The following is a 16,404-nucleotide window of genomic DNA, read 5'->3' as shown; positions in this document are numbered from 1 at the left end:
CACAAACTGATTCCTTCCGATCAACCACCTCAGTGTCTTCTTGAAGAAACTTGCCCCATCAGGGTTTTCCAGATGATAACCTCTTTCTTTCAGGTCACCACAGAGTTCCTTTTTTGTTTTCCCTTATTTCAAGTGAAACATTATACAGCTAGCCATCTCCTCTTGTATGCACCACAAGGCCTTTGATCAGGCTGAACTAAGAACTCACAACCCATCTTCAAAATGGGGTTTTTCCACAAACTTCCCAGCTTATTATGTTGCAGTCCCAGTTGCTGCTGCTGGACTGTAAAACTGTAGAACTGAATTCTCTCTCTCTCTCTCTCTCTCTCTCTTTCTTCCAAGTTCGTTCATCTGTTGTTTTCCAAAACAATAATCCATTACTCCACAGCATGTCCAATTAACACATACTTGTGAAGTCCTTATAGGCATTCTTCAAAGTTTTTGCACAGTCACTGGAGTCTGGACTGTCTGGCTTGAACAGAACAGTCAGAACAGATCTGTTTTGAAGTGTGTGTATCTGTGTGTGTCCTAACTAAAAACCCCACAATTTATCTCCTTTAAAACATAACTATATATATTATAAAATATGACATAATCTGTCACACCACTCACATACCACTTAAGTAATCCCTATGCCATCAATGCTCTGTGATTAGTAAGGAATTGCTTAAGGTGGTGTGTGAGTGGAAGGGAAGGTTGAGAACCACTGCTCTAGACCCAATTGTTACAGAAATATTTTGCTTGAGAAAAATTGTCATTGGCCCATTTCCTTTGGAGTTCTGAAACCGTGCACCTAACGAGTCAATTATGATTAAAACAATGGTTTTCAAACTTTTTCTTTGCACCTGCATACCACCTGAAGCAATCACTTACTAATTACAGAGCACCTATGGCATATGAGTGGAAAGAAAAAGGTTGAGAACTACTGAGCTAGACTATATGCAAATAGAAGCTATTATATAATGTGCAAGGATACTGGAAAAACAGCAGGTCATGTAGCCTGATATGATTTATTTTTGGAACCATTTAGAATACACATTTCACATCAAATCATCTTGGTTAAGCGGCCTGGTGACTGGCTCAACATTTGCAGGATTGCCTTCCCTTGAGGTTGAAAATCATAAGAAAGAAATGAGATTAATATGGTGGAATAAGAAGAATGAAAGGAGATCTTATAGAAACATACAATTATGAAAGGCACAGATAATTATGTACAGTAAGTTGTTTCCATTGGTGGGGGAGACCGGAACTGGGGACACAGCCTCAAGATTCAGGGTAGTAGATTTAGGACAGAGATGAGGAAGAACTGCTTTTTCCAGAGGATGGTGAATCTATGAAATTTGCTGTCCATTGAAGCAGTGGAGGCAACCTCAGTGAATATATTTAAGGCAGGGTTGGATAGATTTTTACATAGTTGGGGATTTAAGGGGTATGGGGGAAAGGCAGGTAGGTGGCAACCTGCCTATTATTAGATCAGCCATGATCTCTTTGAATGGCGGAGCAGGATCGATGGGTCAGATGGTTGACTTCTGCTCCTACCTATATTCTGCTGCAATCTGGCATGACATTCTTTCTTCCAGTTTATAGATTTATTGGAAGATCCTTTTTCACTCTGTTAAATATTTTTATTGAGTTTAAAATATAACCTTACATACAAACTTTTAAGAAAAACACAAAACAAGTCATTTCATTATACATACAAAACAAAATGGATGGAACTACATTAGACAGTTTCTTAATCCACATGAGAAACAGCTTATTGCATTAATCTATAATAACCATATTTGAACCCATATTTGCCAAATTAATCCAAATAAAAACTGATAACAGCAAAAAAGAAAACAAACAAAAAAACCCTTAAAAGCTAAATCTAATCTACCCCCTCCATCTAATCAAGGTAACCTTTGGAAAGGGAAGTTGTAGATCAGACATTGGACAGAGAATCTCTGGAACATTCAAAATTCTTCCAGTCATGATAATATTCTATAAATGAGCCCCACATCTTCAAACTGAAACTTTCTAGCTTTAATGTTGTATCTAATTTTCTCCAAGCTTAAATAGGACATCACATCATAAAAACACTGTGTGTGAATAGGGGAAGAGTCATCTTTCCATTTCAATAAAATTGCTCGTCTGGCTGTCAGCATGGTAAAGGGTAAAACTTTTTGACATTTGATTGTTGGAGTGATTGCAAGGAAATGTTTTGGAAGAAATAATTTAAGTTGATTAAATGTTTTGACTGTAATTGGGTGGAATGTGGAGAAACTAAGACAATAGATTTGTGTTAGACAATGTTAGAGAACCAAGGCTGGTAGCTGGAATTAAGACATAGATCAACCAATGAATGTCAACATCGTCGAGAAGCTAAATAGTCTCCTCTTGACAAGGCACGAGAATGGAAAGCAGTGAACTGTAGCCGAGTTCGTCCAACATCTGATGTTGGGAAATTACCAGTGTCCATTATGCAGGATGGAATAACCACACAGTTGGTTTGAGGGAGCAAACAAAGATTTACAAAGGATAGCTAATATTTGACAACACTATTTTTGTAGGGAAAAAAAAACATGATCGCTGGAGAACTCGACAGATGAAGTAGTATCTGTGAAGACAATGGCAAGGAACACCTTTCAAGTGTTGGGAGCCTGTGTCAGGACTGAGAATGTGGAGGGAAGATAGCCAGAATACAAAAGTAAGAGGGAGAGGTGAGACCAAAACTGGTTGGCATTGGGTGGAGCCAGATGAAGGAGAGAAATGGCCAGAGGAAGGAAAGTAGGAGAGGGAAACAGGTATTGAAACAGAGGCTAGTGGATAATATGTGGAAACAGATAAGATTAGGCAGCTGGAACCAGTTGAGGTGGGGGGGGGGGGTTGGGTGGGGAGGGAGGGAGAGTAGAGGCGTTAGGTGATTTGGAACCAAATAATGGAAGTGTGATGGGCAATGAATCTTACAGAGAAGAAAGAGGGGAATGCAAAGGTGAACTATCAAAGAAACCTAGGGAGTTGGGAATGCAGATGATGGGTAGGTTGAATCAAGTGAGGGTCAGTATGAATCTAGGTAATGAAGGGAGAGCTGTAAAAACAAATCTTACTTTGCACTTGGATAACCGACAATAAAATGATATAAACAGTGATGTTTCTAATTTCATGTAACTCACACCCTATGCATTGCCTTCCCTCTCACACCAGTCCAATGAAATTCTCCCTCACTTTGTGCACCTCTTCCCCCTTCCCCTTTACCTTTTGGAGAATCTTTAGAATATTCTACCCTAGAGATTATGGAGACTCCACTGGTGATTAAATTTAATTTCTTGGCATTAAAGAATATGGTGACAGGGCAGTGTGACAGAATATTTAGAAGTATTTTTTGGAGATAAATTGAGAAATGTTAGAGTAAGTTACATACACACTTTAAAACAAATCTTATTTGAAATACTGGATAATTCATATCCAGAGTGACTTTACAGAAACTTTGAAGAATGCCTATGGAGACTTCACAAGTAGGTGTTAATTGGACTGACATTGTGGAATGAATGGTCTATTGTCTTTAAAGCACTGATGGGTTCTTGTTTATCTAAAAATGACAGATGAACCAGAAGACCAACTCCTATTGTTTGATGGAGAAGGTCAGGTGGTTTTTGCAAGCAGAGAGAGAAAGCATTCTCTGACTGAGGCTCAGTGTGTGTGTGTGTGTGTGTGTGTGTGTGTGTGTGTGTGTGTGTGTGTGTGTGTGTGTGTGTGTGTGTGTGTGTGTGTGTGTGAGTGAAAGAGAGAGAAAGCTGTGATAAGCAGCAGAAGCTTGCTGGAACTGAAAGAGAAGCTCCAGAGTGGAAAATGGCAGATGACTGGCTGTATAATGTTTCACTTGGAATAAGTGAAACAGAAAGGAACTCTGTGATAACTTGAAAGAAAGAGGATATCATCCGGAGAACCCTGATGGGGCAATTTTATTCAGCAAGACACTGAGGTGACTGAGGGAAGTACCTCAGTTGTGGATGTCCTGGAACAACACATCTCTCTCTACAAAATCTACAAGAACCTTCCTGAGTGGTAACCATTTACCTTTCGAACACCAAAGCCTGGTGAACTTTATACATGTTAAATTTCTGTGCACAGTATAAGAATTGCCTGCAACCAGTGAACTTGGAGGAATGAGAAGTGAGATTGGACTGTGAACAAAAGAACTTTTCTAAACTTACCACACATTACACACATGTGTGCTTAGACTTAGAAGGGGGTTAGTTTAGGTTAAGGTAATAATAATAATGTATATGTTAAAGTTGGTTTCTATTTTCATGTTTAAATATAATTAAAAGCAACTTTTGTGTAAGTAATCATTTGCCTTGGTGAATATCTGTTGCAGCTGGGTTTTGGGGTCCTTTGGGCTCGTAACAGCAGGAAAATGTTACTGAACTGGAAGATAATTAATTGTCTTGTTGAATGGAGGGTGCTGCTTGATGGGCCAAATGGCCTGCTCTTGTTCCCATTTCTTAGTTTGCATAGACAAACCTATGGATCACTTGTTCAATGATAGCGTTTTCAATTCAAGATTGATTCTAATCTTGTCTCAATGAAGGATATCGAGAGAAGGAAGGCAGAGAGGATGAATGTTCATATTCTGATTGGCTACTGGCATAATCATTGCAAAACTAGCTAAAAGAACATGTCCGTAGAAGGAACCTCCAGAGGCATAAACAGATGTGAAATTTGTAAGGGTAAGGAATGCAATCTCTTTTATACATTTGATAGTGTAGAAACCTGTCGTAGGTTACAACAGAATAAAGTTAGGATGCAGATTTGGTCAGAGAAGTGGGAGATGGAGTTCAATCCAGGTAAGTATGAAGTGATGCACGTCGGAAGGTTGAAATGGAAGGCAGAGAGTGCGGTTAATGGCAGGATTCTTAACAGTGTGGAAGAACAGAGAGGGATTTCGCAGTCCAAGTCCATGGATTCCTCAAGGTTTCTGTTGGGGGATTGAGTTCAAGAACCATGAAGTAATGTTGCAGCTCTATAAAACTCTGCTTAGACCACATTTACATTCAGTGCTGGTAGCACTGAATGATGTAGCTGATTTAGAGAGGGTGCAGAGGAGATTTACCAGGATTGGAAATATAAAACATGTGAAGGCAGGTTGACAGACCTCTTTGGAATGAATAAGGATAAGAGGTGACTTAACTGAGGTATATAACATTATGAAAGACATAGTGGGGTGTCAGCACTTTTTTTAACCTGGGGCAACAATAGGAAATACCAAAGGACGTCTGTTCAAGGTAAGCAGAGGAAAGTTTAGGGGAGACAATCAGAGGTAAGTTAATTTCTATACAGATGTGGCTGGAATATATTGACGGAGTGGTGATGGGGGGGTCAGTAGAAAGGGGACGTTAATAACATCTTGAATAGGCAGATAGATGTAAGAAAAATAGAGCAGACTTTCTCAACGGGAGTCCCAGCGCCCCACCCCTCGGGGGCACAGCACATTTAAGTAACAGCCTGGTTTTCTTTTCATCTCTCGTAACATAATTTTTTTGGATGTAGTTGGTGGGAGAGAAGTACGGAAGAAACCAAAACTTGGCTGATTCACAGGAAAGGGGGCTCACAGCCTTTGATCAGAGTCTGAAGGGGGCCTAGCCAAAAAAAAAGAGGTGAGAATGGCTGAAATAGAGTGTTATGGTCGGGAAGGATGAGATGGTTATGGAGTAGTTTTACAACTAAGTAGACCGAAGGGCTTGTACTGTGCTGTAATGTCCCTTGTTCTTTGTTCTATGATTTGTTTTTCTTCTTAAACAAAAAAAGACCTCATAAATTGCACGTTTCTGTTGTTTCCTGAAATTAGTAATGAGAGAAATTCTTTTTTAAAAAAAGACTGTCTGAAATTAATTTTATTAATTAAGGTTATTAAAAATGAAAACTCATAAGCGAAAATTTAAAAAACGCAAACTAAAATTGATAGCGTTCAAATGTGGATCTTAAACACCATTAAATAATCTTGTTTTCTCGTTTAAAATCAACGAAAATATTCTAAATCTTTCCTGGGGATGTCTACCTTGGAAAAAAAATTCTAAAGTCAAGCGAACATAAACATTGGACACAAAGTCCTGATTCATCACGAACAATTCCTACTCATGCTGAACGGAGTGTGTGGGAGGCGTTTACTGACTGGCAAAGCCCGTTTTGAGATTATTACTTAGGTAACAAAAATGTTTGTGGCTTTTTCAAAAAAAAAATCAGAATGCTTTGTTTCTTTCAACTGCGCGTCAACTAAAAGCACCAATTCTGATATCTTACCAGTCGTTTGAGAGGTTTGATAAGTGGTCGATTAATCCCGTTAATTCTGTTATAGAGTCCACAGGCATTGCACAGGTAATGACCAGTTCCATCTCTCCGCCACAGTGGAGTAGACATCGCACCGCAATTCACGCACTCTCGGCCTTCAAGGACATCATCAATTAGTTCTAGGTAGAAAGAAGATCCCAGAGTACAGTAACTGCTACTCACGCTATAGAAGAAATATAAACAAGCCCTACAAAGTGGACATTAATAAAATCCATTGCTCCACGTGTTAAGCTCGTCAGACTGGATTGCAGCTCTATTTTGTGCATAAACATATGTCGGGATTTTAGATATGAAGGACATCAACGAACGAAGGGCTTGTGCTAGAAAAAGGCGCTAAAATAAAAAGATACCATCAAATGTTAAGAATTATAACCATTCGTGCATCGCCCTTATGGAGGGAGCTGATTCTACGTTCAGCAATGGTGCTGTCCAAGGGATGTTACAGGAATTCCAGCCTGCAGTTCCTGTCTCTGGCTGTAAGCGTTGGGATGTTTCCTTACCAGAGACCGTTCATAACTCCTGAGCAGAGTTTGCTTTAATCAGTCAATGATCTGAAGCAGCGACCATCCATGATTATAATGTACCTCCAAGGTGGTGTCAAATAGAATTTTAAATGTGCTCAAGAACTGTGCTTTTTTTTTTCCCTTGGGCAATGCTATTAACAGCGAGAGTGAAAACGTGGCAAGAGTCTTCATGAACACGTTTTAAAATAAAAACTCGCCCCAGCCACATATCAGATATTGGAAAACAATGGGCAGTGAAAGGGGTTCATTTTGAACATTTTTTTTAAGGAAGACTGAAGGAAACAGACCTTCGTGCTGGGTAACTGAAAGCAGGCCAGCCATTGGTGGAAACACGACATATGTACAGAACTAGAACCCTCTCAGAGGGTTATAATGCTGGAGGAGATTGTAGAGTTAGGAAATGATAGCCGAAACTATGGGGATTTGAGATATTGTGAGTGGGTGCCATGGCCAAGGGGTCAAAGTACTTGATAGGTGTTAATGAGGACACTGGAGTTATGGATACATTCAAGGCTCCACAGCGTAGAATAAAGAACGCCTGCCAAGATTGTGTTAAGAGTACTCAAACATGAGGGCGACAGAGGGAGGGGTCATGCTTGGTGCGGTGTAATCAGACAGAGGTTCAAATTCGCATCCTTGAGAGTGAGTCGGAAACTCAAACCAAAGTCAAGATGGATACCAAGCCAATCTGGCTCAGTTTCAGACAATTGGAGAGTGGAGTGGAGATGCCGAGGAACTGAGAATGGCTTTGGTTGTCCCAATGTATTTGCAGAGAAAAACAAAGAAGACACAATCCAGTATTCGCAGTGACTGGGTAGTGTCCTTGCTGTTCTGCGCTAAGATAAAGAATCTTTCACGTGTGCAATTCTGTACCTACAGACTTCCTAACGTGACGTCCAAACGTAACGGTGGAAACTAGCAGAGCTTTAAAGAACTTTAATGAAACATAACTTGAATTTAAGAAATTAAACAATTTGGCTGGAAGATCCGATGACCGTCACTGCTCCCGTCAGCATTATTAGATTTTATAATCTTGAACACATTTATTAGGTAACGGGTTAGAAATTTCAAGGATTCATCTAAGGTAAAGGCTGACTATTGAATTATTTTTAAGTGACAGGAGGCAATGCGCAAATGTCAAAATATCCCTTCAAAGGTTAGACTTTCACCCGGGACATGAATTGAAGAATCCCGCAGATGTGATATTGAGGCTCAATGGAATAGACCCCCTTTCGGTGCTCGGTGCCGCGTGAAACCTTCCGCCTTGGTCGTCCGATGTCTCCCAAATCATACGAGCTGAGATTCCTGCGGGGAATCTTCTCAGTTTAGTTTTGGTGGCAGGTTGGACGTATTCTAAGTTAAGGTTAATTAGCCGCTATTTCTTTAACGGAGCCGGCTGGGTTTTTTTGTGCCTTCTATACAATATGATTGACTGCTGTGTTTGCCGCATGTTAAATGTTTCAGTGGATCACGAGCTCGATGCAATTCAATGCGCACCGAGAGACAAATCGTTGGATTCCAAGTGGCTTAAATTCACGGTCAGATTTTACGCAGATGGCGAACTCACTATGTTATCAAGCCCCTCGGATGGAGAAAGGAGGAATCGGCTCCGATTCGGGAATAAATGGGAATATCGTCGTGATTTCGACTCTTGCCATTCAGTGCTCACTCTGCCACGACTCGGCGCGCAGGGAATTGCATCGAACCGGCACTTGTGGGCCACTACAACAGACAAAATATGGTAAACATAACCATGTTCAGCGAAAGAACCACAGCAGGCAGCAGGGTTTACGAGGCTCTCATTGCATGTGTCGAAGTTAGAGAGTTATGGACCTACCATGTGCAAACAGATGAGTTTCAGTTTAATTTGGGGATCATACTCCGCTTTTTGAAAAATAAAACTCTGCAACGTGAGCCTTCAGGTTAGCCCAAATTATCCCCAGCATGTGTTGTTCCAAGCAGTCCAGGTAAAATCAAGCTCGGATTCTTTCCACCGTACTCTGGTTACAATATGCGGTTGGGTGGAATGGAATAATTGATTAAATCTAAGATTGGCCCGTACAATCATTTTGGATCAGAAAGCGAATTTGCTAGACTTCATGGGAATTTACCTTGGAATACAACCCTAATCGATAACGGGTCGGACGAGAAATGTATCAGAAGCGCAGCCGCCTGTCAATGTTGTTTCAGTCGGACGAAAGATCTTTATTTTAATCGACCACTCGATTCGGTAGCAAATTAGATGTCAGGTATCCCTCACCAATTTGTCACTGTAATGCCCTCCCTATTCCCCCTCCCACCTCACCCCTCCAGACACTTACCCCATCTCAGAATGAGCGCATTCCTTCCACTCATTTATCGCTGATGTGGCTTTATTGTTCGGGTCAATAATATAAGATTAGCTTAACGCGATGTAGGAATAGATTTCAATTTAAAAAAAAATGGTGTGCTCTTTCACAAATATTTTTTATCACTTGCCCAACAAATGTGAGACGATTTAAAGAAGTGTTGCATTAGACAAGATGCTTGGGGAAAGTGAACGTGGTTCGTATTCAACGCTATCCTTTCATATACAAAGCGGATATAAATAGTCTCATAAAGGCGTTCAACTTCTGACTGCCAAAATATATCATGAACGACGGGCAAAATCTGGTTAAAAACCTGCACCCGCCACCCGACGAAGACCGAAACACAAGATCTATTGCATTTGAAGCGCTTTATTTATAGCCCGACGTCAGTCAAATTGCTTTCATGGAGCCTGGACAAAACAGTTCTTTTTTCCTCACTTCTAACGAAGTGAAGCAGTCGGTGTTTGTGATATTTAATATTCTGTTGGAGAAGCTGTGAAAAAAAACTGATCGCGTTAGATTTGAGGAGATATAATGATTGAATTACAATAATGAAGATGGATTGGCTTGCCAACCCAACTCTCTGCGGTTTCTAACCGGAGACGGGGACGATACCAGCACCAGGAGAACTTGGCCGGGATCTGAAAAAAGCGGCGAAGTCAAATAAAACTGCAGTAGGTTGTTTGTTAACGTATAAGTGCAAGATAATATCGAGGACGGGGAACTACTGAGCTGAATCCTAGGAGATGTTCTTGTATTCAGCTTCGGTTACGAATTATATTCTGCTTCCAAATGTCTAGAGGCCTGGACTGATGCAATTAAGCAATTTCCAAGGAGTATTTGCTAGGAAAGTAAACCATATAATTTTTCGCTTAAACATTTGATCAAATAATATTTAATTATCCCGGGGCCCGTGAGAAAGTCTAATCTTGAAAGGGGCCTGGCGCGTTCTCTTTATAAATGGCACCGGTCCTCACTCCCTTCTGGACAGGCGTGTAATTCCAGACTATCGAGAAAGAAATCTTAATTATGTCTGAAATATTGCAGCTTTCTCATAAGCTTTTGTGCCAAGACACATAATTCGGGCTTTCAAGAAATCCTCGGATTGACTTCAATGTTCCCGGCAGCTGTGATTTGATATTTTTCATGTGAATCGTGGAGAGGGCGGGGGTTTATCGTGAACTCGAGTGCAGTTCTTCGCTCGCTCCTCTTTCTCCCTCTCCCCCGTTAGTCTCCGATTCCTTTCCTGTTTATATCACCCCCCCCCCCACCCAATCTAATGCCCTTCTCAGCCGCTTCCGTACTTTCATCCGTTTCGATTTAACCACTTGATTATTGGCCGAAATGGCCTGTATGTCTAAATAATTAAAAACAAAAATAAAGGGTTAGGGTTACTGTCTCGACCAATTCTGTTCCCCGGCTGTGGGGAATTTCCATCGAGTGAGCGGGATTCTGAAAGCTCAGATCCAGGATCAAAACATGAAAGTCTGCAGACTCCATAATTAAAGTTTTTAAAAAATACTAGAGAGACTCATTAGATTATCTAGTGTACTTTATATAGCACAGATACATAACCACCCTTTCGGGTTTGAGCCCTTCATCAAGCCCACTGCTTATTCATTGTTTATGGCGAGTGCTTCTTCGTTACCATCAGTTTCTATTCTGTGCATTCCCGAGATCACTGAATTCGGGATTAAGTAAAGAAGTCTTCATCCAGTCTAAGGCAGAGAAGGATAATCTCGCTGGAAGGAACTCTCTGTCCGGCAGATTATTTCAACGATTTTATCGAACACGACTGAGCATTTTGGCAAGTTGGACTCTTTCACATCGCCAATCCACTCAGACCGAGATCTGTACACAACGCGATTAACCCTGGGCGCCGAATTGATTCTCAAATCTTGGTAGCGATTTCCTCAGATAAACTTGAACATTAGCAGGTCCCAGATGTTGGTGAAAATGAACATCAGTTCTGATCAAGGGTCCTGGACCTGAAACGGTCGTTGTTTCTTTGCTCACCCATGCCACCTCACCTCCCAAGTGTTTCCAAATTTTGGAATAGTGTAATACTTGTTATTGTTGGGGATCTACCAAGACTAGTAGTCCTATTAAAATTCAGCAAGAAAAAATAATATATTTTTATTTCCAGTGAAATGTAAATAAGAAATGAGGTTGAAGAGATTACTCCAAGGGGAGGAAACACGTAGCCTGTAAAACTGAGAGATAGACGTTTCTTTCCACTTAAGGGGCCTTGAACCAGTCACCAGCCCGTCCCGCATTTTAAAAGTCCCGATCACGACCATTCTGAATTAAAATCAGATAGATACAATGAGAGCGAGATTTCAGAATAGCCTCTCTCTAAGAAGTCCCGTGGATAAAACACAACGACGCCGGAGGAACTCTATCAAGGCGTCCATTAAGATATAAAACCAACGTTCCGGGCCTGGTCCAAATCAGTGATCAGTGAATATTGCAGAAGGCCCGAGACTCTGCAGTCGAGTTGACGACTTCTTTCCTTCTCTCCTTACTTTGTATTGAATTTGAGCGAGCAGTGTTGGAATATCTGGAGGAGAAACATGAGCCGCATCCCTCGCCTCCAGTTTGAAGTGCATTCCCCACCTTATCTTGACAATGGCAAGGACAGGAGAGAGTTTCGTAATGGATGGCGGTGACTGGTGAAAAACATACCCGGCTAATCTTTGCAATTAGTTTCATTGAGCACAGAATAAACTTCCTCAACGACTGCATCTCTCAAAGAATGTTAAAAAAAAAGGTCGTGGATTACGCCGAGACATTAGGGTCGGCGCAGAACGTACCGCAATGTTCCAACATCCAATACAAAAGAAAAGCCAAGTGCAATGTTGCGGGGTTCCCTCCCCTAGAGCGTGGTACTCCCCGCATCATATCAGACCAGGATCCTCTGAACTTTGAGGTCGGCCGGCTTTTAAAGTTCTTGAAATCTTTCTTTGATGAGCCCTCTTTCAAAGTAATTAAATTTAAAAAAACATTTAGAAATACGCCATGGCAACAGCCCCACGAGTCCGTGTTGCACAATTTACCCCCAATTAACCCACACCCCCAGTCCGTTTAGAACGGTGGGAGGAAACCGGGTTAAACCCACGCAGACACGGGGAGACAGCGCAGGATTCGAACCCCTTGTCCCGATCGCTGGCGCTGTAAAGGCGCTGCACTAACCACGACACCAATGGATCTGCCCCATTCATCAATTTGCCTTTTTCCCCCCCTCAATTCGTTTTGTTCATTTTCAGGTGATTATGAACCCTACATTCTCCGGCGAGATATTGGAGCGGGCTGGGATAAAGGAATCAAATGAAACTTCTCCGAACCCCCCCCCCTCCCCCCCACGTTAGATTTATTCTTACAGTACGAATGAGATTCGCTGTATCTCTACCTGTCCGACCACATACATACATACAAACACTGAATGGAGATTACTGCGGTGTTATTTTGGGGATGTTAATACGGGATCAGATCTCGACTGTGAGGCCCTGGCTGACTGTGCAACGGATTTGAAATTTCCAGTAATTGGTCATATTTTGAATTTATTAGCAGAACATTTCCTTGCATGAACAATTAATTGGCCGTCAACAACCTGTTGCGTCTGAATGACCCGAAAGAACCACAACTACAGATGAAATCAAACGCTGTTGAATTGTGCTATACAGCGTTTGCCTTTTGAGACAAACCAGGTCTAAGGATTGATTGTGGTCTGGGCATCTTTTCAATGAGAATATTCAGCACCAAGCAGACTGGTAAATTCAGGAAAGGATCTCAAACCAGTTCGCGAACCGTTTCATTCTTAAAGTTACGGGACTCATACAATGTGGCGTCTTTCTTTATAAACAATTGCTTTAAATCCTATTAAAACAACGGTTGTTTTTTTCCGTCCCTATGTGACAGTCAAATATGATCATTTACAATTGTAAAGATTTATTTCAACCACTGCTGCTATGTTGGCCGGAGCTCTCTAACTCTAAAGACATTGCTTTCAGGGAGTGATTTAAAACAACATCCAGTAAGCTTTAAAATTAATCAACCAAAATATTTCAAATTCAGCTAAAAAAAACCCCAGAACTTTCCACGATTCCCTTCCTGATATTATACATGTCCCGCTCCTGCCAAATACCTTTTCCTGTATCTCTCCCACTCGTAGCCGAATCGTTCTGTTGCAACAAAGGAAATCTACGCCCCTCAAACTAAGTAGAAACACACTCCAGCACAGCCTACGAAGGGGGAATAGGATCGAGCAAAATATTACCCTTCCTTTCTGATAGCAACGGGCTGCATGACGAGATGACTGTGAACTGCTTTTCACTCTCTGGATTATGTAGGGGTTTCTTATTCGTCCAACACGTAATAAATGGTGACATCTCGCGTGTAAATTTGGATAATGAAAGCGAACCTAGTCTCCTTCATATATCAAAACATGAAAGACGGGCTAAAGAAAATGCCAGAATAATATATCAAAACAAAGAAACGCAGGTATGTCTTCACCTGGAAAGTTTCAAGGCAAGTTACAAGCTCTTTCGGGGTTTGAAAGTGTATTTTAGAGTGGTCAGGTGTTATTTCCCTCAATTTCCCCAAATCAACCCTATTCCCACCCATTAGGTACTTTCTAATCGTTGGACTATCATGCCGACGATGTACTAAAGAGGATCTAAGATCCCCGTGAAAGAGAACCGAGCCATCAGAACGAAATGCTGGTGGATTGGCCTGGTTCATTTCCTTTATATAGACTTTCCGCGAAGAATGTGAAAACTTCGACGCAATTGAACGAAAATAAATAGTGCAGCCGGCATTTGGTGCCAAGGCTTAAAGTGCAAATCAAAAAATCAGGAAGGAATTGTTGGGGAAGTGTACTAATTTTGCCTGGAATATATGGCCTTAGTTCCTTAAGAAAATAAACACTTCTCTGAATCATTCGTGAGGAGCAACATCTGGATACAGAATTCAAATTCCTAGCTTGTGAGCTTCTAGTTACCTGGCCCGTTTCTCAATATGTTCTACACCTGAATGATTTTACTATCCCCTTAATATATACTTCATAAGCTATGGGCAATGCGGACAAAACTCTTAAGAGAGAACTTATGACTAAATGGGGCCTCTCGATTACCTTTTAATCGTGGAAGGCTTTACCCAAGTTGGGTTGTTATCCCCAACCACGCTCTGTTACCCTTTGAGTGTGAATGTCACCGTTTAATTAATTTAACATCAAATGACACAAGCTGCGAGATAGAACCGCATAACCCCATAGAGTTCAAGAACACACGACAAAATAAGGTGCGGATTATACATTAATGTGACATTACAAGCCGTTCTCTTTCTCTTTTGGTATTTTCTCCCTGTGATGAGATCGAGTCTGTAAAGGCGACCGAAGCCAGTGATCCGCGTTCACACACTGATTCATTCTCAACACCCCCCCCCCCCCCCCCACTCCCCTTGATTCCTCAGTCTCTTAAAATTACAGGATGGCAAGCTTACTAAAATGAGGGTTCGACTGCCGCTCGATTGATCTAATAGAACCTCAGGTTCCAACATACCGCAACGGAATCTTCGCAAAAGGCCACAAGGCCTCAGTTGAGCCTCTCACTTTGTAATCGAGGTACAATTAAATCTGTTACAATTGGAGGCAAACACTTTTCCACCGTCCTGATCTATTCCAGTCAATAGAATCCACTGCATTTAATAGGCAAATCAAAACTAGTAAAAACACATATTGTGAGACTATTTGGAATATGATGAGGTTAGCTCGACACAGAATTGGTATCATTATATTGTGAAGCGTTTGTTTTCAATAATGGGCCGCAGTTTGCATTTATTTTTGTTCATCAATGAAAGAAAGAAGCCTCTTGCGGTTTCTGCTACCATTTCGTTAAAATTGTTAGAATTAATGATTTTTGCCCAACTACAAACCCGTCGCTATTAGGGCCGGTCATGTTTATCAGAAAGTGCACGGCGTCAAGTCTTTCAATCATGTCAATGGCATTCAGGATTCCAAGTTGTCGACTGTACACAAATTAAAATGAATCGAATAAATTGTCAGCTGCATTAAAGATGAAAAATAAGGTTGATTTCCTCCCGTCTGAACTTGCCCGTGATAAGATTCGCTCCAAAGCCAGTTCTTGGAAGTGAGGCGCAGCTCATTTATGGTCCGCTGACGAACAAGAAAAATTACTGACTAGTTATTTTAGCAAAAAGGCAATTAGCCGGACCAACCCCAGCAACTTTTCTCTGCCTCGAATTGTATTGGGCGCCGGGTTACCCCTATTTCCCAATGTGCGAACAGTCGAGTCTTACCTTCGCCGTGCCTGCGAGCCGGGATGAGGCTGAAGGCAGGATTATCGATGGGAGCAGGGCTCCAGGCAGTGGCCGCCTCCGAACTCAGGTACTGCGGGTAGTGGTTGGGGAAGGAACCGCTCAGGGTCCAACTGATGCTGACCTGGTCCCTCAACGCTGCGGCGGCGGCCGAGGAGATGGAGAGAGAGCTGTTGAAGGCTGGAGATCCGCTGGAGATTGGTGGGCTGGAAGAGAAGGAACCGGGGTTGCGGCTGCTGCACGAAGGCTCGCTGCTCGCCGCCTGAGCCCAGGATGGGTGATGGGCTATCGGACTGCCTTGCTGGGGTGAGTTGTTCTGCAGGTAAGAGAAACCCGACAGCCCGCTGTTCATCCTGGAACTTGGGACGTAGACGGCGGAACTCGCTGAGTGCAGGAAAGCCCCGACAGGGTCAGGGTGCGCCGTGTAGGGCGGTGGATTGGCCAGACCCTGGTACATCGCCGGGACAGGGTGCCGAGGCAAGGAGAAGGCACGGAGAGAAACGCCAGCACTGCCACCCGCTTGGACGTCCCAGGGCACCGAGACCCGGCTCACAGCGTCGACCCACCCACTGAAAATAGATGTCCTTTAGTGGAAAGTCCTCGCGATCTCAACTGGTGTCAACTCGTGGCGACGCCGAGTCCGTCCCAAAGCCGGAGAGTAGATCCAGACCCACTGTCATCCGCCAAGGGGTGGTGGAGTGGGGGGGGGGGGGGGGGGAGGTGGGGGGTTTACTGACAGGACTACTGCGAGAGAGGATGCGAGTGAAAGAACGAGAGGCAGAGTTCATCAGCTGGTCAAAGATCGAAGGGAAAAGGGAAAGGAAATCAAATCATGGGGGATTTCGATGGAACCTCCCATCTGCCAGCGT

General features: G+C 42.4%; 1 protein-coding gene across 1 annotated transcript in view; it reads right to left on the bottom strand.

The window, feature by feature from the left end:
- LOC138741481 (transcription factor GATA-4-like) overlaps positions 1-16,387 on the bottom strand; it is a 24,022-nt gene extending 7,635 nt beyond the window's left edge. Inside the window, exons 1-2 of the mRNA XM_069895661.1 lie at positions 15,518-16,387; positions 6,283-6,449 (exon numbers count right to left, since the gene is read on the bottom strand). Coding sequence (XP_069751762.1) covers positions 6,283-6,449; positions 15,518-15,992 — 642 coding nt within the window. The 5' untranslated portion in view covers positions 15,993-16,387. The remainder of the gene's footprint in view (positions 1-6,282; positions 6,450-15,517) is intronic.
- Positions 16,388-16,404: the final 17 nt, after the last annotated feature.

This window comes from Narcine bancroftii, chromosome 8 (genome assembly GCF_036971445.1).
Source record: "Narcine bancroftii isolate sNarBan1 chromosome 8, sNarBan1.hap1, whole genome shotgun sequence".
Classification (NCBI taxonomy): Eukaryota; Metazoa; Chordata; class Chondrichthyes; order Torpediniformes; family Narcinidae; genus Narcine; species Narcine bancroftii.
This window is presented reverse-complemented; position numbering and strand designations above follow the sequence as displayed.